We start from the raw sequence: 25,982 nt of genomic DNA on the forward strand, positions 1-25,982 counted from the left end.
ATTTTTAATAAAAACTGCATATAAATATGCAGCTTGAAATAAAATATAACAAAAGAAGCATTATCAATAAAATATTCAAAAATATGCACTAACAAATCGATGCCATAATTAGCAGGGAAACCGGAAATATGCCTTAAAAAAAGCTTTTTAAACGCTTTAAATATGCAGTAAAAACTTTAAAATATGCTCTTAAAATTTAAAAAATATGCTCTTAAAAAAACAAACTTTTACATAATTTTTAACCATTTCTAAAAAGGTAAAGTAACATAAAATAAACAAAAATAACATGAACTAAAACAAGTATAACAAGAGGTATTTTTTGATGATATTTTATATAAATATAAAGTCACTTCTTCAATTAAGGTTATTATTGCAATTAATTACAAAATATTGACTAAAATTTTCAAATTGGATCCGAAAACATTTTTATAGGTACATAGAAAATGTGCTTTTGACATCAACTGATGTTATTGGAGCAAATTTAAAAGACAAAAACAATTTCTTAGAACTTAGAACGGTTAAGTTTGAATTAGAACTAAAATTTGATATTTAGATGGCACTATTATTAAAATAGTGCTTATTTTATATTAAAAAAGCCATCTATTTTACATACTTGAATTTTAAACAAAGGAAGTAAAAACCTGTAACACAACAGCGAAAAATAAGTTAGACAAAACTTGTTTTTGATAAAGTCAAAATATGCTATTAAACAGTAAAATATGCTCTTAAAACGCAAAAATAAGACATAAATATGCTCTTATAAGAAATATATGCAAAAATATGCATTTAAGGGTAAAATATGCACTAACAAATCGATGCCAAAATTCTTAAATAGTTCTGAAACGTGTAAATATCTTATCCATGTGCTCATTAGAATCACCAGAAAAAACATGCATTTGCATATTTTGGTTTCCCTGATAATTAGTCTACATTGTAGTTGAACGTTCGAAAAAAACATGCATTTGCATATAAATCCGCCCCCTACAAATTTTTCGAACATAAATTCGAATTTTCGAATTTCATTTCATAATATTGCATTGTTTCAGGTATAAAAAATCACAAACAAACTAAAATAGCAAGTTAAATAAAAGCTTCAAAAAAAAAACAAATTTCTTAAGAATATTGACTTATTAATTGAAAATCTGTAAAAGTTTCCATTGTATTGTGAACCTTAATTATTCATGTTCGCATCTATTACTCTTCGGATTCGTTAAATTTACTCCCTATTCGAAACAGTTGTATTTGTTTACATTAAACAACAGGGTGGTCTAAATAAAATAATTTCTTAGAACATTCATGATCATTTGCCCTTGAAACTAGCCTGCCTAAAAAAACCGACTACTTGACTTCTCAACAATTTCAATGTGTGTGCTGCTGGAACACTTGAAAACTTTAGAAATATTTTAAAAAATACGTAATTTTACACCAAATATGGACTTTACTGACAAAGTTATTATTGTTACTGGATCAAGTTCCGGAATTGGCGCAGCGGCTGCAGTACATTTTGCCGAATTGGGTGGACAACTGACGTTAGTGGGTCGCAATGTTGATAAGCTACAAGAAGTGGCAAATAAGATTAAAGCCATCAAGGGACAAGCTCCCCTTACCGTCCAGGCTGAAATGTCCAATGAGGAAGATGTAAAACGTATTGTTACCGAAACTATGGATAAATATGGTAAAATTGATGTTTTAGTTAATAACGCTGGTGTTTTGGAGACCGGCACTATTGAAAATACCAGTTTGGAGCAATATGATCGTGTTATGAACACCAATATAAGAGCCGTCTACCAATTAACCATGTTGGCTGTACCGGAATTGATAAAAACTAAAGGTTCCATTGTGAATGTGTCCAGTGTTAATGGTATACGTTCATTCCCAGGTGTTTTGGCTTATAATGTATCCAAAGCAGCTGTAGATCAATTCACACGCTGTGTTGCTCTTGAGTTGGCCCTGAAAGGTGTTCGTTGTAATTCGGTTAATCCTGGTGTTATTATTACCGAAATTCACAAGAGAGGTGGTATGAATGAGGAGACATATGCAAAATTCTTGGAACATTCTAGAACTACACATGCCTTGGGTCGTCCTGGTCAGGTTGATGAAGTGTCTGGCGTTATTGCATTTTTGGCTAGTGATAAGGCTAGTTTCATTACTGGTGCTAGTTTGCCAGTCGACGGTGGACGTCATGCTATGTGTCCTAGATAGGATGTACATTTTTATAATTATTTTTTTTAAAAAAAAGCATTTGTTATTATTATTATTATTAAAATCCTTGTTACAAATAAATTGTTGTAAGCAAAATCTGTATAAAGTAATTTTTTACTTGTCCATTTGAAAACTTTATTGATGCAGCCACGATATGTATTTATAATTTGTAGGATGATTCAATTATTACACAATTGTGTACTAGTTTAAAGATAACATAACATGCAACCTGTTTCCAATTCTTGGATGCCATGAGAAAAATTAAGCAGTTAAGGTGTTATATACAATATTTAGCAAGAGATTGGTTTCTTTTTGGTTTTGGCTTACTGATGAAAAGCGAGAGTGCTAATTACACATTTTTCTTATATTGAATACTTTACAAAATTGTGATAATTGGTCGCTTCATAATAAGTGTGACCACCAGAAAATCTATATTCCATTTTCTTTTAAATGTATAAGTATTAAAAAAAAATATTTTTTCTGTAAATAGTTGTTGCAGCAGTAGTTGCTGGGTTGTCTGCCCTTGGTCGAGTAAACTCGATTCATTCCGGTACGTAAACCGACAGTGATGTGATTGCTTGAAAATAGAGGTTACACTCAGCTGAATAAAAATTTCCACAATATGAAAGTATTTTTAATAATTATTTTAGTTGTGTACTAACATTTATTTTAGACAAAAATAAAATGGACACATTTTAAAACATTGGTCTGTATACTAGGTACTAGGTAGGTAGAAATGTATTAGTTCCACCTATAGTTGTACAATGTACTCATATATCCATGGGGGTTATTATGTAATTCCTTTCGAAAATAAATTTGTTCGAATTTGTATACTTTAAACATTGAATTTCAAAAGTGTTTTGTAACTCAATCCGAAAACGGAAATGTTCGAAATTGTGTAATAAATACGTTGAAATTCGAAACGATTTCCTTTCGAATCGAATTAGGGAGTATCGCCCCAGTACTTGTTCTAGTTTGACTTTGAGACCTATAATTATACCCTTCACCATGAGTGAAACGACTATATATAAGACTATCAGCCCATTTATGAATTTGTTCCCCGGGAGTTTTTTTCACATTGAATTTGGATAGGAAAAATGAGAAAAGGGAAAAAACTCCCGCGGAATTTTTATTCATATTATATATCATATATATTGGGCTGTATATATTCAGTTAATGAATTCATTATGAATTAATTCATAGGCTTAATTCGTTTGAGAATTCATTCTATATAGAATTAATTCCTTATTAAATCATTAAAATTTTCTATAACTCAAATCCATTACAAAATACCTTTAAACATTTATTGAATGCTTTAAATTTTTCTGCTTTTCAAATCTATTACAAAAAGGTTTAATTAAATTGTTTTCAATTCATTTTGTAAAAGATTAAAAGCAAAAAAAAACTGAATGAAGAAAAAAATTTTAATTCAATTTATATCAGATTTGAACTAATAAATAATAAACATCATTCAAAAGTTGAATGAATTCTGCTATGAATTAATTCAACTATGAACGAATTATATTCAAATAAAAACCTTTAAATAATTAGATGTTGGCAATGGATTTATGGAATGAATGACATTTTTTATTTCTGAATTAAGATTTTTGTAAAATAGCTCAAATTGAATTAATTCGAAGCTCTTTTATTACAATGTCCGCAAGTAATTAAAAAAATAAGCAAGTGATTTGAAATCGACTTATTTGAACGGTTTAAAATCACACAATTTCAAACATGTTTGTGCCTATTTTATGATTTCAAATCACTTTCATAAAATTTGATTTTCAGAACTGGACTGATAAATGCTAATTTTAAAGAGTATGGAAAATCATAACTTTGCTGAGCTGTATTATTCAATAGTTTATCCCAGTCTTGCTCTCTCTTATAGCTATTTACGTATAAACAAATTTGAAATTTGAGTTCGTCCTAGAGTTGTAAGGACATTTGCACGAAATGTACAAAATTTTAAAATTTATTTTGTACATATATCGCTTATTTTATGTCATAAGTGACCAGAAGTAATTAAAATATGTATTTGTATAAAAAGCATAGGTATAATTTTAGGTAAATTTTTGCAATTTATTAACCCTTGTCTATATTCATTCTGGGAGGTTATTGCGTAACTCAATCCGAAAATGTGTGCTAAATACATTGTAATTGGAAAATATTTCCTTTCGAATCGAATTCGGCAGTAACCCCCCTGATCTCAGAATTCATCAATTTATATACTCTCTCTAATATATTGTGGAAAATAATGTAATTAAAAGGATAATTGCACGTCCCATTATTACACCTTTTATGCCAAAATAATAGACAAATGATGCGATTTTATTGAAATTCAGTCGGTATAGTCACATTACTAAGTTAATTATGTGTAAAAATTTGTATTAAATAATTCCAAAATCAAGTCTTCTAATCTTAATTCAAAAGCTCAGATATTCAAATTTTTAAGCTAAACACATTTAAGACAAATTTGACTGTTACGTGGTGAGTCCGTACATAAATGCAGTCACATTGCATTATTGGAGCATAATAAAAGTTTAGCGTTCGAAAAAGCATATTTGCCATCATTACTTTATGTCGTCTTTTTTTCTCAAATTTTATGGCTGACACAACAACAAAATACATTGATTCACAATGTACTTTGTTGTTGCAAGACTTAGGCCCTAATTTTGTAAATCACGTCACCAAAGTGATATTTATATGGAAAGCAAAAACAAAATTTTAAAAATTTGTTTTTGTTTTATATACAAAATTTTCAAATTTTGAAAGGCAAATCAACGTTTGAATTTTGGTGCGTTTGTTCTGTTAAGAATTTGTATATAAAACAAAAACAAATTTTTAAAATTTTGTTTTTGCTTTCCATATAAATATCACTTTGTGAAGTGATTTACAAAATTAGGGCATTAGTGTTTTGACGACATAGGCTTTTTGTCTCTCAGTGACGCTTCTATGTATATTTTATTCTATTCCATAAACGATTAAATTAGTTTTTGATCATAAACAGACATCTTTTTGTATGCTCAGAAAAATGTTCGCCCTTGCTGTGTGAATCGAATGATTTCAATAAAGAATAATTGCCAAATTAATCTTCTGCAAATCGCCCGATTTTATACATTAAAACAGGATAGTTTACTACAAAGTAAAACGAGTATATCATGTGGATTCCATTCACAGAACATCAAAATACCTATATTAATTAGTTTAAAACCGAAATCGTTGCTTGGATTCGGTTTACAGAACAGGACCTCATGAATAGAAACACAATTGAATTCATTTAATCATTCTCTTTTTTTGTATACAAAACATCTAAATAAAATAAAAACACAACACCAAATAAGGCTCAAGTAATTTGTTTTAACTTATTTTTTTTATTAAAAACATATGGGCTTTTTCTTTTGTTTTAGACCGTCCCTAATTTTTTTCTAAAAAAATACTAGTTTTTTCATAAAAAAAACTTTTCACACAACTAAATTATATAGAAAAAGTATAATACGAAATTTAACATTCGTAACCATAGGACTTGATGATCTTGTTGAAGGGTTCGGCTTGCTTGGCAATGTTTTCGCGTGCCTGGACAGTCAACTTCTTCATGAGTCTGTTGTGTTTCAAGGTGACTTGCAACTTAGCCTTACGCTTGCGTTCCAAACTCTTGACAACATCACCGTGATGCCAGCCAACTTCGTTGGACAAACGGCCCAATTGGCAGTATTTGCGGTCAGAGCGCAAAGTCAAGATGCGCATAGCGATTGGTACGCAGACACGACGACGCTTATCGTAGGGAGATGGGATACCATCGAAGACACGGAGACGAGCCAAAGCAGCTTGACCGCGCTTGGTCTTGTGTGGGATCATGCCTGCAAATAAACAACAATACAATAATGCGTTAATATTTGTTTGGTGACCATTGTAAACATTTAGACAGTTTTGTTTAGCTCGGGCAACAGTCAGTTTCTAAGGTTGGTTTCATGTTTTCACATCAAATAATGTAGGTAAGAAAATTTGTTCATCATGTTAAAAGCCCTTGGATTTATAAGTTTACAGTTTAATAGCGTGTTTTTAAAATACATACCTAAAAAGAAACAGAAAAAAGAAATTGTTTAAAAATTTGTTTTATCCGATGCGATGTAAAAATTTAATAAATTTTTTACAATCAGTTATAGATTTGTTACATATTTTCGAATTCAAATAATGTAGGTAAGATAAAAGTTCATCATGAAAGGTAAATGAATTCAAAGGTGGTTTTATGCGAAAGTTTAAGTATAGCTTCAAAAGATGGATTTATCTGCGATAGTGTTTATCCAAAGTATTTAGATTTATTTCCAAAAGTTGTCATGTATTTTTGTTTACTATACAAAAATGTTCCACATACAACTAGAAGCATCCACTTACAAGGTAAACTTAAGCTGCCAACAAAATGTTAATGGCCAATTTCTGCAAACATGCATGTTCATCACATCGACTTTCATATAAAACCACTCTTGAAATATTAGAAAATTGCTTCAATTTGTTGATAAACTTACCTCTAACAGCCTTGTAGAAGATTCTGGAAGGAGCACGGAAGTGGAATGGACCACGGGCAGGGTTGACATTGCAACGTTTGCGCAAGTAAGCCAAGTACTTGATTTTGTTTCTGTAGAAATGACCTGAAAGGTTCAATTCTTCGCAACGGGTAACAGCAACTTTGCCACCTTGCAACAAGTATTTGGCAACAACGGAAGCCAAACGGCCGACCAAATGGCCACGACCATCAATAACAACGGCCTAAAAAAATAAAGAGAAAAACAATCAATTAATACACCATGAATGTTTCGTAAATTGAGGTTAGATGTCATCAAACAACAAAAACACACATAAACAAATACAAATTTTACAATTTGCCCATAAGAAAGATTTCTTTTTACATTTAATTTGAAGTTTTCTGCACTTTTGGTTTTTATGTAGCACTTTACATGATTTATTATATATAATTCATGGCTTTTTAATTAACACAAATATTTGTTCATTGCAATGATGGGCAAATGCTTGATACATGTCACTTTTACAGCACGTGTAAGTTGTTGCAGCATTTTTAGCGAAATTTTCCATTTTTTGTTAAAAATCTTTAAATTTTTTACACACATTTCATTTGTTATTTGTTTAGGCACATTTTTATTTAGTTTTCTAATAATTTTTCTTAATAAATTGGTGTTTTTTCAAAATTAATCACCACTTACCCTATTCGTTAAACCACTCATGTTTAAGAACCGCACGGAAAGAAATGGACGAGCATTGGTTGGTTTGGGCGGAAACGGCCATGTTGAAATTTATGACATTTCACATGCTTGCGCAAGCATTTAAATGTCAAATTGTATACAGTGTTGCATTTCGTACGAGCAAGGTTGTATTTTGGAGCTTTAAAATAATAACATGCCTGTGTTACAACCGGCTATGAATTAACAAACAAAAAGAAAAACAGAAACAAGTTGACAATTTAAAGAGAACAAGAAAGATAAAAAACTAACAAAAAAAATAGCTTTCTTCCATTAAATTTTACAAAATTATTGACATTTATTAAATTTAAATCCTATATTAATTGTAATTGTTCAAGTTGAGAGTATTATTTATTTGTGATTAACATATTTGGTAAGTTGGTGTTAGTTGTTTTTGTAAAATATAGAAAAGTTTGCAATTTTATTTTGACCACTCCCCATATAAAGAAAAACAAGTGCATTTTCTTTTTTATACCCTACACCACTATAGTTGGGAGGGTATATTGAGTTTGTGCTGATGTTTGTAACGTACAAAAATATTATCCCAACACCCACCTTAATGTATACTAATCCGATCAGGATAAATTTCTGAGTCGATTAAGCGATGTCCGTCCGTCCACGTAAACCTTGTAATTTCAAAGCTAATTTTACACAAACTTTTATATTGCCCAGGGACAAAGTATATTGAATTTGGTTAGAATCTGTCCATTATTTCTCCTAGCCCCCATACAACTGGCCTGTCTGAAAATAGTTAAGCTCTCATAAATATCTTAGTTATATAGATATCCAAACCAAATTCAGCACAAATAAGTTTTATATAACATGAACTCGCAGTACCAAATTTTGTGACCGGTCCCTAATTGGTCATAGCTCCCACATAAGACGAACTTCCGAATATCACTATAACTAGCATAAATATCTTAACAATTTTGCTATCCAAAAAAAATTCAACACAAATAAGTTTCATATATACAGAAGACATGTCAACTAATTTTTGGCGTTTAAAAGGATACTGTTTACACTGAGAAGATGATTCTCAGTGTAGGGTGTTTTATGGTCGGACTATATACTTTCTTGTTTTATGTTGAGTGTATGGTGGCAGCAGGTCTTTGTTATCTTTATTCGTTTGGCCTAAAAAGTATTTTTGCTTTTTCTTTATAAATTTTAGATGACTAATCATTGTAATCTAATATATTAAATATCGTTATTATTAAAACCGTTGTTGTCGTCGTCGTTATTGTTTCTTTAGCAGCAGAGAAAAAAGAAATTTTAGAGAAAATGTGGAAGGCCACTGCGGGTTTACAAATAGAAAATACCACTGCCGCTGAAGATGATGACTGGGAAACGGATCCAGATTTTGTTAATGATGTTAGTGAACAGGAACAGAGATGGGGTGCCAAAACCATAGAGGGCAGCGGTCGTACAGCCGGAGCTATAGAGTAAGTTTTTGTTTTAAACAATAATATACATACCTATAATTTTAAAACACTTTCGATTCTTGTTTAGCATGGATAAATTGCGTGCTGAAACAGAAAAAGCTGATAAGGACAAAAAACTTAAGGAAATTGAAGAAATCAATCCTGGCTATGGTTATGGAGGCAAATTTGGTGTACAAACCGATCGCATGGACAAATCGGCTGTGGGTCATGATTACCAAGGCAAGGTAGAGAAACATGGCTCACAAAAGGATTATGCCACTGGCTTTGGCGGTAAATTTGGTGTCCAATCAGATCGTGTGGATAAATCGGCTGCCGGCTGGGACCATATCGAAAAGGTTGAGAAACATGCCTCACAAAAAGACTATGCCACCGGTTTTGGTGGCAAATACGGTGTCCAATCTGATCGTGTGGACAAATCAGCTGTTGGTTGGGATCACGTTGAAAAGGTGGAGAAACATGAGTCACAAAAAGGTTGGTAGTGTTTGATGAAATGTTGAGAAAACTTTTTAATATTGAGTGTGTTTTTTGTTTTCAGATTATTCCAAAGGTTTTGGTGGTAAATTTGGTGTTCAGGAAGATCGCAAGGACAAATCGGCTGTTGGTTGGGATCACATTGAGGCGCCACAGAAACATGAAAGCCAAGTAGATCATAAAATTGTAAGTTCAGTTTTATTCTTTTGTGTTGCATAAGTAGCATTATTATGTAAAATTTGCATGTTATTGTGAAAAAGCGTCACTTAACCATTTATGCACCGACTTAGTAGATTTTTTAAGTTGTCAAGGGGAATTTTTATGAGAAATTTGCATTTTATTGTCTAAGAGCATTTAAAAGATGATATTTGTAAAGACATTTTTGATCATATCTCAGTCATTTGTGGAACGAAACAGTAATGATCTGTCTATTATTAGATATCTGTGTTGTTTATGTGAATGACTTAGAAGTCCAGATATAGATAAAAAATCGAGGAAATCTAAGCCATTTGTTGGCCGATTTTCCCAATTTTAATGCACGCAAGAATCAATGATTTGAGTTTAGATACAAATAAGCGACGAATAACATTTTACTATGTGTTATTGCTGCAACAATCCATCGTCGACGAAAGTTCTTTCTTAAAATATACTAAACGATTTTTTGTATATCGACTCTTGCGTGAAGGGTATAATAAAAATATTCATAACGTAAGAAATACATACAATTTATTTAAAAATTTTTCGTTTCCTTTTACAAAATGTGGCCCTCTGTTTTTTAAATACAGTTTTAGGGGATTTTTTAGTCGTTTACCATAAATACGCAATAAACTTACAAATAAAAATTTTTATCGGCAAAAAAACTAAGATGACTAATGGTTGACGATTCATTTAAAACATTCAAATGGTCTTCAACCTTATAATTATGTTGAAATTTTTAATTTCCTCTATTTAGCTTTGGTAATATACAATTAAATTTTTTGTTAAAAAAAGTTTTTAAAAATAATTTGGTTGTTTTTTTATTATATCTAACCAATTTCTGGGTCGATTTTTTCGAACCAGGACATACCCGTTATATTGATGTATCCATTAATTTTTAAGTTATTAGGGGTCTTCGGAAAGTTGATTTCAACAAACAGATGGACATGGCTATAATGACTCCGCTATCTATAACCATCCAGAATACTTTATGGGATCGCAAATGAACAATTGATTTATTGAACCCGATTTAACCCATCGTACCCAACAATTTTCTCTGATCCCGTTTAAACAAGTCAGATTTGCTCGTTTGTGTGTTCTTAAATATTTGCTTGGCTGTCGGTTAGATTTGTAATATTTTAAGTAATAATAGTTATTTTTCGGTCTATCTAAATACAACGTTATTGCTTTGAATTGAATAATAAAAAAAACTTATTTTTATCTCCACCAGGGTTTCGGCGGAAAATTCGGCGTACAAAAAGATCGAATGGATAAATCGGCGGCCACTTATGAAGAGGGTGGCAAACAACAAGTTGGCACAAATTATACTAAAACTAAACCCGTTATTGAGGGAGCAAAACCCTCAAATCTACGTGCTAAATTTGAGAATTTAGCTAAAAACTCTGAAGAAGAGAGTCGCAAAAGATCCGATGAGCAAAAACGTTTACGTGAAGCTAAAGATAAGAGAGATCGCGAAGAGGCTGCAAAGAAAACGGTTGTGGAAAATAAGCCTCTGCCAGCTGCAGATGAAGCCAAGCAGCCACCACCAAAGGGAGCCCGTTCACACATTGTGACAGGACGTGAGGGTGGCATAGGTAATGCTATAAGTGCATTCAATCAAATGCAATCACCCACTAAAGAAGAAACCACCAACGTACGCAAAGAACCCATACACATTCCAAGAGAAGTTAAGGCCGAGATTAAAGAACAAGTAGAACAAATTGAAGAGGTTAAACCACCACAACCGGAAATAGTGGCTGAAGTCAAGCAGGTGGTACAGCCAGTACAACAAAAAGTTTTAGCGCCACCTCCCGATCTAATACCCTCTATAGAAATAGATACTGTGGCCACACCACCCGAAGTGCAGTCACCTGAACCACCTTATACCGCTGAAGTGGAAGTACCCGAACCAGTAAAGGTGGCTGCTCCTGCTGTAGTCGAACCAGAGCCTTTGTATCAGAATCAAAGTGAAGTTCAACAACAACAGTCTGTTCCTAAATCACCAGAACCTACTTTACAAGAACAACAGCAACATCAAGCTCAACCTGTGTCACAAATCGAAACAGCCGCTCAAGAATCCGAACCTATTGCCAATGCTGAGGGTGTTTATGGAAATTCCGATAATTTAGCCGACTACATTGAAGATACTCATATTCATGCTATTGCTTTGTATGATTATCAAGCCAATGACGATGATGAAATATCCTTTGATCCTGATGATATTATAACGCATATTGAAATGGTAAGAAAACAACAAACCGCAAAAGTCTATTTCAATTATGAAAAATTTTAATATTGTTATTTTTGTAGCATTCATATCGTCCCCTCAATAAAACAATAGTGTACATATAATCATATACAGAATTATTTATGTATTGCATAATAAGAATCTACATAACTGATTAAATATGTGGTAAAAATTTGGTGAAAATCTACTTCCACAAAGTGGGTCAAAAGATCAATTGAAATATTACTTTTGTTCTAGATATCTACTAACACAAAAATTTTAAACTCAATTATTTCGAAATGGGAAAAAAATTATGCACTATTGTTTAATTAAGGGGACGATATATGTATAAGTATAGAAAATATTTCTTTTGTAATTTTTACAATATTAATTTGCGATCCTATAAAGCATATACAGTAGAATGGCCCCAAAAAATTTTTGTGAATAAAAGTTTAATTCATTCTAAGAAACGTTAAAACCTCTCCGATACCTGTTTTTCCGTTTTTCGAAATTCAATCTAGTTCGAATTTTTGGAAACCTTGCCGATCTGATGTTAGCTATATGTTCAAGACACAAAATGTTTACCTATGACATCTATAAGGTTATAAAACAATAAACTTTTTTGTGGGAAATGCAGTAGTAAATAAAATAAACTAAAATTTTTATTTTATAACTCAATAAAATTATAAAGTGTAAATATCAGAATGCTTATTTTGATATCCATACTGTGCCATTAACATATAACTAACATCAGATCGGAGAGAAAATTTAAATAAAATTATGACTAGACTAAATTTTAAAAACCCGAAAAACTGTTTCGGCGAATTTAGTTGAGGTTTCTAAGGTACTAGTTTAACCCGTTACGCTTTGCTACCCCTATTGTAGTAAAATAAAATAACTGTGAATGGATTTTATAAAAAAATAAATGAACTGCTTCAATACCGACCATTTTACGCCAAACTATCTATAATGAGTAGAGAGCTATTCGGAAAAATTTTGAAAAAACTTGCAATTACAGTTCTCAAGATATATAGAAATAACTATTTTCTTTGTATGGTAGGTGACTCACCCCTTTTCCGATACCTCCAATTTTTTGTTAAACCTCATGCAGTGATACGAAATTGAATCGTGTAAAGTTTGAAGACTTTCAAAATTAAAGTTCACCAGATATTCGAAATTAACTATTTAATTAAATGAGTGGTGCCACGCCCACTAATCCAATCCAGACCATTTTCAGGCAATCTATTCGGACAAAGTTTGAAGAATCTGGCAATTATAGTTCTCATGATATTTAGAAATACCTATGTATTTACTTTGTATGTTCCGATCCTTACCATTTTTGGTTAGACTTCAAGCACTGATAATAAAGTTTGAAGACTGTCACAATTATAGGACTGCAGATATTCTATAATAACTATTTAATTTGTATGGGAAGTGCCACGCCTACTTGAAATTTAAAAAGTAGCCTATTGTTAATTCCAGATATAGAGAAACATACAGTAAAAATTTCAAGAGGATCGGTCCAGTTGTTTATGCTCCTATAAGTCACAGACAAACAAACAAATAAACGCGGATATACATACATTCATTTTTATATAAGAGATTAATTTAAAATAATTACTTTAAATAATTCTATATCAAAATTTAAAACAAACTAAAATGTTTGAACTTACACGAAAATTACTATTGGATATTGTTATTGCTTCACAGCGATGATGAATTGAACCAATTAAATAATGAATTGTCTACTTTGAAATATTTTGCCACTTTCTTATAGCCACATATGATAAATCTTCCATTGTGTTATAATTTTGAGTCTGGGATTATAAATTTGAATTCTGGGATTGAGAGTCATAGTATATTTTATGATATTTATTATGATCGATTGTAAAAATTATTTTTTAATCAATTCTTTTCAATCTTGGTAAAATTTTGTGCACTAAAATTTTAAGTATTGCGTTATTTTCCAATTATTTGTACTTTAAACCAATTTCAATACGGCTTCTGCATGAAAAATCTTATTACTGCCGAATGTCCTACCGAAATCGGAATTAGCAATCATTTGAAATTTTTTAGATATTTTGCGAAATCAACGTTTTTCTATAAATTTGTAATTTTGTTGTCAAATTAGAACTATTTTTATTAGTACATTAATCCATACACATTTAATTACAACCTTAATGTTATTTTGTTTTACTTTCCTTTCAGATCGATGAAGGCTGGTGGCGTGGCTTATGTAAAAATCGTTATGGTCTCTTCCCGGCCAATTATGTGCAAGTTGTTAATAATCAAAATTGAGTTCTTATAGCTGGTCATGACAACCAACCATCCACAACAATAACAGTTATAGAAACATTTTATTTAAATCAAAATTTCTTTAAGTATTTTAATTTTTATTATTTTTATTTAAAAAAAACAACGATAATTCTGATTTTGCTATAATATTATGTCCAAAAACAAAAGTCAATTTACATATTTTATGTGTGGGTATTAAACATTCTATTTTTGTATGTTTTAAACATATGTATTTTTTACAAATATTTTAATTTTTTTTTATATTATTAAAAATTTTATTTTTTTTAAATACATACATAATTTTTTCTTCTTCATTACATTACAAATTAACTTAAGCATTTAACTATTAAACTAACATTGTTATTATGAAATCATCATTAAAAAAATCATGTTTAAAGACAAGGCATATATAAAAAAAATTGTGTCAAATAATTGTTCATTACGAAGAAAGAAAAAGTCAATAATTTAACGAAAATTCAAAATAATAAAGAAATTACGCAGACTGTATTAAAAGTTTTACTAAATAAAAGTTGAACCTTCTGAAAACTAACACTATAAAATGATAAATTACTTTCTTTAGTTAGTTGTAAAGTTTTAAAAAAAGAAACGTGATATAAAAATCCTTTAAAATATTGCTCGTCTAAATACTAAATATAAGTTTTTAGATAATGTCTACTAAATATTAGTATTTTGCTTTATATACTTAAGCAAAATGCATGGTTGAGTGTCGTGGGTATTAAGATAAGAATTGCGTGCTTGTGAGAACGCTACCGGCAAATCACAAAAAAAAAACACATACCGACATTTCACAAACATGTCAAAATGTTGTGATGATTTGAAACATTTGTTTCTAGCTTTTAAAAATCTATTTGATATTTGTATGAACACTTTAATCGTTGGTGTATTAGAAAAACCCAAACTTTTGTTCTTGTGTTGTGTCTGTTAAGTGATTGGGCTTTCAAATCTTTAAATTTAAATGTATGTTGAACTTTTTATTGTTTGTTTTTATTCAAAATAAGTATGTATGTATTTATGGTTCCTTTGCTACTATAATTGTATGCGGTTATTTCCAAGGATTTATTAAATGAAAACTTTAAATAGTTTCTAAATTGTTAATTTCAAAACTTTTTTTTATTTTGCAGATGTGAATTCATTAATTAATTTTTAGAGATGAATAAAAAATTAAGATCTAATTTTTAAAAATATGGTTAAAAACTACTTTTTTATGACCTATACATAATTATTTAGGTTTTGTTGGGAAGGGTTGTGTACATCCACACGGGTACCCCTAGTGTCTATTGTGATTCTTGCAGTGTTGCTGATATTTTGGTTCCAGGGGCCAAGAGATTATTTGAATTTAAAAATCTAGCCAGTTCTTCGGACTTACGTTGTGAAAGTCCAAGCTTTGCAATAATGCAGTCTAGCTTTTTTTAAATTTAAAAACGATGTATTTTTCTGCTTTTCGGTAATGTATTAGCAGACATCACTCCTTTTTAGAAACATTTTAGGTTTACAAGATTATATCAATAAATATTTTTAACTTTTTAACTATTATTCCAGTTTTTTTAATAATATTTTATTCTGATTTGAAAATTGTATACGCTAAGAGCTGCATTTCTAATATTGATTTGTGTTGTATTTATAGTAGAGATGCATTTTTTGCACCATAACCGTTAAATTTAAATAAATTAAATTGTAAAAATACAAGTCTAAAAGTATTGAGTAACTACTTTTGAGTATTGAGTACTCAAACAATATGGCAAATACTCGATACACGATACCCACTACTCAATACTTTTACAGAAATATTCACCAATTCTCCAAAAATTGGTAATTGCGTATCTAAGTACCAAAAACTATAAAAATAAAAAAATAAATCTGCAAAGTGTTAAAATTAATGAATTTTAAAGTATATTAGGACTAGAACATTCAACTAAAATTACTTTATATAAATATTGACTTACTTAATAGATTATTCATAAAATATATATGAAACATTTTTACTCAAAAAAGCTGAACTTTAAAGGCGAATAATTTTAAAACACGTGCTAACTTTTAAAAACCCTTTGGGGGTTTTGGTATACTAATTATCTACTTTCATTTCCCGTTGGTCTCATTCGGGAATAACTTTCTTGTTGCACAGTGTAATCAGCCTTAATTTGTAATGCGTTTGCGTTTTACGATATCTAAAGTTTCGTTCGTACTAGATTAAATAAATAGGTTGCATCTTATATTTAATATAGTACGAAACGGTCGATGTCATAAAACACCAAAGCCTTACGCAATAAGGTTGAATGATAATTTAAAAAATCATTGTTGGTAGAAAATTGGAAGAGCTATGAAACAATTCTCAATCTCCTGACATTAAACCCCATGATTTTCCTTGTGTCCATGGTAGAATCGTCCAGACAATTAATTCAATGTCGTTGTATTTTTGGCCATTGACAGACGTTATGTTTCATCGTCTAAATCTCCATTATCCAGCACTGTCACATAATCACTGAACAAAGGTGCGTTCTGTTCACCCAGTTTTGGTTAGAGGTGTTCAAGTACCTCTCAGATATTACCATGTAATAGTGACAAATCGGATATATTCCCAAATTCACATTTCGTGTTCTGTAAATCGAAACCTCATGATTTACTGGTTTTACTTTCGAGTAAACAAAACTGTTTCAATGTACAAAATCGGGCGATTTGCAGAAATCGTTTATGAAACCATTCGATTTACAGAACAGGCGCGTTTACCTCCATATCCCTCACTCCAAGCCCAATACAGAGCTTTGTATTGCACTGTGGACATTAATAGTCACCTTTTACATTCTGCACTCGTCGGAAAGTCTATATAACATCCTAGTATGAGTCTCCTCTAAGAGGCCCCATACCAATATATTCTCAAATATCTCTAATAATTCCGAAGTTATTGAAAACCATCACTCATACGAATGAAGAGCTCTTTATTTATGAGGCCTGTCACAGAATTCCATTCCGATCGAAGGTGGAATAAATTCCGTATTTCTCTTCTTCAGAAAAAGTAAAACGAAAATTTCTTTCGGAATGAAACCACTTTCAGTTTCCAAAGTAGAATTGATATTTGATTGTAATTATTTGGTTTTCTAAAATGTTTAATCAATTCCTGTACCAAAACCTTCACATTTGTTTTGATATGAAAAACGCTTTCAAATTAAAATCAGATATATAGAACTATGAAATATTTTTGGAATTAATAAATTACACGGAATCTGAAGAACCTAAATCGAAATCGATCAGCATAAAAACTACGGAATTGAAACCATTTCGAATAAAATGTGTGACAGGCCTGCATATGTATATTCACATAAAACCATGATCTCCAATGATACTCTATTGTTAAAATGATGCATAATTTGAAGATCCATTTTAGATAATCTATGTATTGCTGAGGAAAATATGCCCCTAGTTTGGGAATTCCAGCACGACAATGGCCTCAAACACATATCTAGGTATGTAACTTGAGTTTCTTTCGTGTTCGGTTTTAACAGAAAAAATAGTTTTTGAAATTAAATCTGTTATCAAAAATATGCAACGTATTTTTATATATTATCAACCGATTTTTTTTTCAATAGTGCCTTTTTGATTTTTTGATAATTATCAGTTTATGCATATTTAATTTGAAAAACAATTTTTTCTGTTAAAACCGAACACGAAACTGTAGTTGTAACCGAGTGGTACATGTTCTGAAGTAATCTGCCCAATGGTCTGATCTCAATACTATACAAAACCTATGGGAAATTATACTCCGAAATATGCTTAATCAGATGCAGTTATAAGAGAATGAAAAATATTTAAAAAGGAGACGATTGATTATCTAATTGGTTTAATATATTGTCGCTGTGCAGCAGTAATAAGAAACAAAGGATAACCAACAAAATACTGAGTTGTACCTATTGTCAATCACTATATGTGGACAATGAAATAAAATGTGACTAAAATATTTTTTTTATATTCTTTGAAATTCTAACAATAAACATAAACTTTATATGAACTAAAAAATATGAGAACTTTTTAAAACCTATTTTAAAATACGTTACTTATCCCTTGGATACTGAAAATATTTTAAATCATTTGTCTCGCCTCAATAACAATGCTTAAACCTTATACAGCTTACAATAAATAGACTACTATAAACAATCTTCTTCTTAATGATAAATAAATAAATACAAATATATTTACTTGCTATATTTGCAGATTGCTTTTATATTTTCATTTTAATATACATATTTAATATTTTATTTTATCAATTTCCAAAAAAAACTCCCCTTTATCTAAAAAATCCCCATTTAAGCACACAAAAAAGCAACACTGCTTATTTACTGTTTGCACAACTGTTACTCAATTCTTATAAAAGCGAAATTTTAACTGTGTACTCTCTTAGTAGTTTGACGTTTGTCGTTCATTAGAGTTAAACTAACGTGAAATTAAGAAAAATAGACGAACACAACAACATACACTCGCACAAAAAGAAAACGAAAAGAAAGAAAATAAAATTTTATTGGTAGATGATTGCTGGTGTTTTTATAAAGGAATTTTACTTGTTATTACTTTAAACAAAACAAAAAGAATCATAATAAAAGTGATACAAAATTTTAATTTACATATATCTACATAACTAAAGAAATAATAAGCTGAAATAAAAGTGAAAAGCTGTATAAATAAAACCAGAAAGAATTTTATTTTTTTATACACTCTGGCATTTTGTGATTATGTTAAACAAGAAAACTAATTTTTATCTGGTCTCTTAATTATAATGGTGTTATGAAAAAAACAAGTGTTACTCTTTTTGTGCTGCAATAAATTAAGGTTTAATTTTGAATTTTTGTTAACAAAGGCAACCAACGATTTTTTTTTATTGTAAAAGAACGAGAAAAGTACAACATATTTGCAATAAAGAACTGCCAACGTCTTCAATTCAATAAAAATAATCAACGCTAAATACTAAGGCAAACGTATTGAACAACACCAACAATAATAAGAAAATTTAATAAAAATAAATACAACAACAACATCTACTATTTACAACAAAGTGTTCTAAATTATTTTATTTAAAAGACAACAATTAAACAACCCTCAAAAGTAAGTTTTGTACAAATGAATTTTCATATTTATTGATTAAAAATTTCTTTGCGTATTAATTTATTAAATAGGTAATGTTTTTATCATTTCTAACAAATCTATTCTAATTGCTATATTCATTCGTGTCAAAATTTACACATACAAAAATTTCAATAACAATTGCGAGTTGCCATTGTTAAAGAAATGGTCTGTACTAAATTTTGTTAAAACGGTGAAATTGCATTTAAAATTGACAGTTTGCGAAGGATATTTGTATGAATACAAAGGCCAGGAAAAGTGTGTTCTAAAATTTTGTAATTCGTATCGTAAAGTTAAAGTTTAAATATGCAAAAAAAAAAATAAGCTAGCAAAAAAGCTCATAAAGGTAAAATATGCATAAAATATGTGTTCATTAAAGTTTCTAATAACTAAAAAATTATTTTCATTTTATTGCGAAATTCGGTTCAAAGAAAACAATTTAGTATTCAAATTACATTTTCGTATTACAATGCATAATTTAATATCAAAATTATGTATTTGTGCTTTATTTTATCATAAAACAGTTCTTTAAGATCCAAATATTCTATCGATATAGTGTGTATTTTAAAATCATTAATATTATATCTATGAGAGAATATTTTGTTGAAAATTTCTTAATACATTTTTTTAAAGTTACAATATTCAGATTCGTTGTATTTACTAAATTTGTTGCTGAATTATTCCATTATATAGATACGATTTCTTCAGAAAGAATCATTATGGTTGAAATAAGCGAATATTTTCACAGCAGACAAAAAATTCTTTCATTATGAATGATTCATTCGATTAGTAACAAATTCGGTTATTACAATCAAAAGTTATTTAAAACAGAATAATTTCGACTTAACACGAATTAAAATATATTAAATTTGTTTATATGTGTACAATCAGATTTATAAAAAAATTATATCAAAAATTCGGATATTAAGAATTAAACATTCGATAAAAAAAAATTATTTTAGTTTTCCAAAGTTGTTTTTTTTTAATTTTTTGAAAAAAAAATTTTTTCGAATAGTTATTTCAAATTTTTTTTTGTTAAATCTAAATAAAATTTTTTGGTCTTTTAATTTTTTTGGTGAAAAACAATTCGGGTTACAAAATATTTTTTCCGATTTTAACCCATTGTCGGTCCAACTTACTATGGTCTTATATACGTCGTCCATATTGTCTATATTAATGACTGGGTAATTAACCTATATTAGTAAATAATAATATAGATTAAAAATATGTCAAAAATCGAGGTTGTCCTGGTTTTTTCCTCATATCTCAGCCACTTGTGGGCCGATTTTGCTGATTTTAAATAGGAAACTTCTCGAAGGCATGTCTGACAGAATTATTGAAGATTTGGATCCCGAAGATTTCTGGGGTCTTCAGAAAATTGATTTCAACAGACAGACGGACAGACAGACAGATTTAACTTAGTCGCAATCTTTTAATAAATAATATAATTTATTGAATTTAAACTGATTAAAACTACTACTTAAACTGAAAACTGGGGAATAAATAGATTTCTATAATACTTCCCGGGAAAGGAAAACATCAGGGAATTTATGAACCATATTTATATGCGATAGTTGCTAAATAAACATGTCGTTCACATTTACTAATTTATCATTTCATTGTCTTGATTATCATTAAACTTTTTTTACATAATTAATTTATCGTCCTTGTTCTTTAAATCGAGTGATTTTCAAAAAAGAATAATTGATAAATTAATGTTCCCCAAAAGAACACTAAAATACATGATAAAAATATAGAAGGTAGTTTCAATCAAAATTTTTTTTTTAAAATAAGGTTTTTTGAAGTTTCCTTTTTTTGTGAGCATTATAAAAAGCGTTGCCACATTCCAAAAAATGATTATGATTTTCGAGAATTTTTTTACAAAAAATGTGTAATTTAATTTATTATTTAAATAAAAATGTATTATGTTGTGTTGGGAGTTATTGATTCAATTCCTAACGTTCGATTACTTATTAAAACACGATGACTATTTTTATATGTATGCATTTTCTTAATTTTTTTTATTACTATGTAAATATTTTATATCTTTTAAATGGAGCTTTAATTATAAGAGACATGTAGCACACGGAAGAATGTATTTTGAAGATCTAGCCGAGCACTCTCAGAAAATATAAAAAGTCTTTGAAATCGGATGGAAAACAAAAAATGGCACGCGTTTAACAAATTTACATGTCGAAGGTGCCCTACTTTGGGTCCCATAGCGCCGCCATTGAAGTATTTGTGGGGTTCATTTTCAAATCTTAAACTCGAATATTCCTTGGGTACGCCGTTTAGAAATACGAGATTTATTTTCAAATAATTTCGATTCCACTCCAGTGTGCATAGTTAATGGATTATGATCGGTAATAATCGGTGATATATATCCCAAAATATGTTTACATAATAAATAGTATTTTGAAGTTACTTTGTGTTCATTGGGACAGCATTCATATCCAATCTCACACGCTTTGTTTTAACTGAAATATTACTTTTAACTAAATGGTCGGAGCACACCATTGGCTATTTTGGCAAATCTTCTTCGCAAGCTTTACATATATCCATAAACTGTTGTTGTTGTTGGGTAAATATTTTTTAAATTTTTTTAATAATTTTCAAATTAATGAAAATTATGTATTCCCAAAGGGAAAATTTGAAATTGATATGGCATTACTATTTTAACGAAAACGTCAAAATCCTTAAGCATGTCAGACGTAGAATTTTAAAAAATAAAGAGAGAATGAAACTACCTTCTATTTTTCTACTATGCTAAAATATGTGAATTTGATCAAAAACGATAACAGTGACAGCACTGTTATTCGCTTTGTTCTGAATTATTACTTTGCACTAAAAATCAATTTATTTCCATAAAAAATTAATTTTGTAATTGTTAAAACTGTAAAAAAAAATTATTTTTAATTGAATTGAAAGATTATATTTCTGCACAAGTTAAAACTTACTAAATAGAAATGTAATATTAAAACTGACTATTTTTGTTTGTTTGATATTAATGCGAAAACAATTTTCTTTTATAAACTTTAATTTTTTAATAGCTTTTTGGAGTAAATTTTAATTAATTTCTAAACCATAAAGTAAACAACAACCGAAAAATTTTTGAATATTAACCCAACAAAATGGCAACACAGTTATCTGGAAATACATCATTTGATATATTTGCTTCCGCTCTCCATAGGAAATGTCAAATGAGTACTAAATATACATTCTCTTTTTTGCTTAATATTTCTCTTATTACAATAAAATAATAAATACAAAAAAAATGCTTAATAATCTTTACATATTGTCTTTTTTTAGGAAAATTAAACAATTAATTTAACATTTTTATTGAAAGTTATTAAATTATTTTAAAATTTTATTCAATTACTACAATAATCATTATGCATGTCTAAAATACGTTAGACTGTGTTTTTGTTTACATTTTGTTTCTTTCTGTAGGAAGCTGAATAACTTTTTTTTTGTTTTTTTTTTTTTGTTAATATTTTCTATAATATGCATATTAATTTGGTAAATTTATTAAACACGTTTTACACAAATTTAAATGTTCAGCCATGCGTAAAATATTTAAATATTGTTTTGTTATAGAGATAATTATTCAATTTTCTACTAAATAATAGAAATACCAAAAATCTAGTATAATTTTTGGTTTCACAGCTACCATTTTAATAATTTTATGAAATACTTATTTTTGTATTAAAAAATGTAATGTTATTACAATATTTATAAATATTGAATTAAATTTTAATTGCATTTTGCCTTCCATATGTATCAGTTAGTTTCCAAGTATATTTGTAATTCAAGTCATTTTGTATTTAAATATTATTTAACGGTCCTTACACCCACCTTCGTATCTTTATATTCATTAGTAATTTACACAACATTTCTCTTTATAAAAATAATAATGTTTTCTGCTTTACTATTTTTGATATCAGTTACATTTATTTGTTATTATTGTTTTCTAATTTTCATTACTAATGACCTTCATTTAAACAACTGTGTTTAGTATTTTATTTTTTTCTTATATTACAACTATAAGTTTCAATATTTTTTGTTGAAAACTTTGTATATAATTATAAATAAATAGGTAATATTTTCCGTTTACACATTAATTTTTTTATTGTTATCTTTATTTGTATCTTCGTTATAATTAGTGTCTGTATAGTTTATAAACATTTATTTTTTATTACTAAAATTGTAATAAGTAAATAAATTAATTTTCTTTGTACTTGCGTACTTTAAACAGGTGTGCGGTCAAATGCAAAATCGGAAAGAGATTTAATGATCCAAAACCTTTTCTGTCACACATTTCTGTTCAACATTGAATTTTGTGTGATTTCCATAAATCTTTAAACTAAAATTATTAATATGTATCTAGCAGATAACATTTTGATTTGAATTTATATGAAATAAATAAATAAAGTTTGAACATTTCAATTAAAATAACAAATATTTTGAAGGTCTTGATTGATTCCTATTCATACTAGCGTATAATTCGACTTCGAGCACCAGCCAGCCACCACATTAGTGATAATAGTTCGGTATTAGAAAGAGATAAGAAATTTTCTATATTTAGTTTGGTGTAAAAATACCTTTTAAATAAATCTAGATTTATAAAATGCCGTAGTAAATTGTTCAAAAGCGTGAAATGGCATCACTGAATTGTAAAAGATAATGTCGCACCATTACCACCGGTATTGACAAGACATCAATTTGTACACGCAACGAACAATTACATGTCTCGTGTGGACCACTTTTGCAGATTTTATGTTCTTTTTCGAAAAACGTTGTAAGAACATTTGTTCGCACAAACATGTTTGCCATAAAAAAAACACTGCCATTTTTAAAAAAAAAAAATTAAAAGGAAAACTATAAACATCGACAGGTTTTCCCCACATAGAAGAAAAGGACAAATTTTTGTTCGTAATTCTTTCGACGTGGATTTATTCATTTGACATCAATAATACATTATCTGAATTATAAATTTTTAAATTTTAAAACATATTTTTCTTTTATCGGACTTCAAAAATCCTCAACTTCCTCTACGTTTTAAAATTTCATAATTTTGATTTCTCATTACACGATTGTCATAGAAGGACCGTTTTTTGGTTAGAGTTTAGTACATTTAAAACAAATCTCAATAATTCATTCCAGAGTCAAGACCAATTTTTATGGAAAGTCACTGAGCTTTTTATTATTTTATTCTTTATTTTTTTTAGCGATTTTTAATCTCTGATATAGCATCTGAGCCTTGGATTATTTGTAATATCAGCAATCACGAATTTGTGTCAATGCTTTTGAAACGAACTAGTTCTTTCTTTAACTTGTGAAAAGAGAAACAAATTAATTAACAGTATCAAATGTTTTCAAAAGTTCTAAATTCATGAATGCGTTTTGAAGTAATTTCTTAACAAGTTACTATTTAAAACGGAACAAGATCGCTTAGGTTTCCCACTCATTAGACCCATATTAGAGACTAGAGACAACCCGTTTCATTAGCAGATCCCCTCTAGTGGGTTTATCTAATGTATAATTATGTGTGTTTGAAACATTTTTAATTAATTTAAAAGTACTGTCTCTCAAATATAGAATAAATTAGCTTATTGAACTAATGGGGATAAATGTGATTAAATAAATTAAAATGTTGATGATTTTTATATGACGGGCTTTCACAAATAATCGCAATTAATACAATAAATAGTTTAACAATCGTCAACTATTAGGCAAGTACGGAAATTGTTTTTTTTTATAAAACATTATTAAGTGATGTCACTTATAATATTTATCATGTGAGATTAATTAAACAATTTTAGATTTTAAATAAATTGCAATTATAATAAAACCAAAACTTTAACATCATTCATAACTTAGTGAGTTTACGAATTTAAGTGGGGAGAATCTTAACAATTGAAAGATTTCAAAAATTAATGGAGAAATTGATGTTATGCAAACAGATCATAATTTTCATATTTGAGATTATGGCATTCGATATCCAGCAAAAAATTAAGTTCCTTTTTATTATAATTTGATATCGAAATTATTTTTCGGCACCAGGTTTGTTTACTTGAAAGTAAAACGAGTAAATCATGTGGAGTCGATTTTCAGAACATGATCATTGGTTGTAAAAATTAAATTGTTACTCGGATTCAGTTTATGAAACAGGGTGATTCCCTAATTAGATTCGCAGGTTTCAATTCCTTTCATATAAACTCCTGCTGCATTTGGTAAAGAACTATTGATGTAACTAGTTTTTTTAACGTTAATTTCTTTCTAAAGTCAGTTTAGACTTGATCACTGCCAAGTATGTATTTCTCAACACACTTTCTACTCTAAATACACAAATATATATTTGGTGACGTTTATGGCTTCAAAAATATTTGTTTTTTTTAACCAAAATCCAGCTGCATAAATATTTTGGTAACTAAATATTGACTCTATATTTGTATACAACTCTAATCATGAACTGACTTGTACATTTATATTTTTTTTGATCATGTTTTTTTAACAAAAGGAGTTCAAGTTACAGCCAAATTCAATTCAAATACCAATCAATTATTTAATTATTTCTATGTCTATAAACGACAACACAAGAACGCTTAAAAAATAATTAAATAAATATAAGAAATATTTCTAGAGATACACTTAGGAAAATAGAGGCTTTGAATAATGTCTTTCAATAAAGTATGATTTATAAAACTGTTAAAAACACTTAAAAATATATTGTAGCTTTTCATTATAAAATCTTTTTTTTTCCTTGGAGTTATC

The 25,982-nt window shown here is 29.0% G+C and overlaps 4 protein-coding genes across 9 annotated transcripts in view; 3 read left to right on the forward strand and 1 right to left on the reverse strand.

Moving 5' to 3' along the window:
• The first annotated feature begins 1,348 nt into the window (after positions 1–1,348).
• LOC135958267 (meso-2,3-butanediol dehydrogenase-like) lies at positions 1,349–2,224 on the forward strand. Its single transcript, XM_065509167.1, has one exon. It carries the CDS (start codon positions 1,432–1,434, stop codon positions 2,200–2,202), a length of 771 nt encoding a protein of 256 aa, XP_065365239.1. The 5' UTR covers positions 1,349–1,431; the 3' UTR covers positions 2,203–2,224.
• A 3,326-nt stretch (positions 2,225–5,550) lies between these two features.
• RpL13A (ribosomal protein L13A) lies at positions 5,551–7,562 on the reverse strand. The gene is made up of 3 exons (XM_065509179.1): positions 7,419–7,562; positions 6,726–6,966; positions 5,551–6,059 (listed from the first exon to the last, which is right to left on the reverse strand). Exons 1-3 carry the CDS (start codon positions 7,437–7,439, stop codon positions 5,704–5,706), a joined length of 618 nt encoding a protein of 205 aa, XP_065365251.1. The 5' UTR covers positions 7,440–7,562; the 3' UTR covers positions 5,551–5,703.
• A 131-nt stretch (positions 7,563–7,693) lies between these two features.
• On the forward strand, positions 7,694–14,648 carry Cortactin (cortactin). 2 transcript variants are annotated; one of them, XM_065509197.1, is made up of 6 exons: positions 7,694–7,827; positions 8,704–8,893; positions 8,961–9,364; positions 9,429–9,550; positions 10,791–11,801; positions 13,995–14,648. In XM_065509197.1, the coding sequence occupies exons 2-6, from the start codon at positions 8,733–8,735 to the stop codon at positions 14,082–14,084; spliced, it is 1,788 nt and encodes a 595-aa protein (XP_065365269.1). In that variant the 5' UTR covers positions 7,694–7,827; positions 8,704–8,732; the 3' UTR covers positions 14,085–14,648. The 2 variants fall into 2 exon arrangements, with proteins under 2 accessions (XP_065365269.1, XP_065365261.1); XM_065509189.1 differs by lacking the exon at positions 7,694–7,827 and having other exon boundaries at positions 8,668–8,893.
• Positions 14,649–18,869: 4,221 nt separating this feature from the next.
• The window catches only part of Mvl (Malvolio), a 46,374-nt gene continuing 39,261 nt past the window's right edge, over positions 18,870–25,982 (forward strand). Inside the window, exon 1 of one of the 5 annotated variants that reach the window (XM_065509208.1) lies at positions 18,870–19,190. The gene's annotated coding sequence lies outside the window, so the exon portion shown is untranslated. The remainder of the gene's footprint in view (positions 19,191–25,982) is intronic. The other 4 variants (XM_065509222.1, XM_065509229.1, XM_065509234.1 and 1 more) reach the window with 4 other exon arrangements.

This window comes from Calliphora vicina, chromosome 1 (genome assembly GCF_958450345.1).
Source record: "Calliphora vicina chromosome 1, idCalVici1.1, whole genome shotgun sequence".
Lineage (NCBI taxonomy): Eukaryota > Metazoa > Arthropoda > Insecta > Diptera > Calliphoridae > Calliphora > Calliphora vicina.

Coding starts and splice junctions, on each gene's coding strand:
- Cortactin (XM_065509197.1), top strand. CDS start 8,733: ATGTGGAAGGCCACTGCGGGTTTACAAATAGAAAATACCACTGCCGCT. Junction 8,894..8,960: donor CGTACAGCCGGAGCTATAGA/GTAAGTTTTTGT, acceptor ATTCTTGTTTAG/CATGGATAAATTGCGTGCTG. Junction 11,802..13,994: donor TTATAACGCATATTGAAATG/GTAAGAAAACAA, acceptor CTTTCCTTTCAG/ATCGATGAAGGCTGGTGGCG.
- LOC135958267 (XM_065509167.1), top strand. CDS start 1,432: ATGGACTTTACTGACAAAGTTATTATTGTTACTGGATCAAGTTCCGGA.
- RpL13A (XM_065509179.1), bottom strand. CDS start 7,439: ATGAGTGGTTTAACGAATAGG. Junction 6,967..7,418: donor TGAGTGGTTTAACGAATAGG/GTAAGTGGTGAT, acceptor TTATTTTTTTAG/GCCGTTGTTATTGATGGTCG. Junction 6,060..6,725: donor CTTCTACAAGGCTGTTAGAG/GTAAGTTTATCA, acceptor GTTTATTTGCAG/GCATGATCCCACACAAGACC.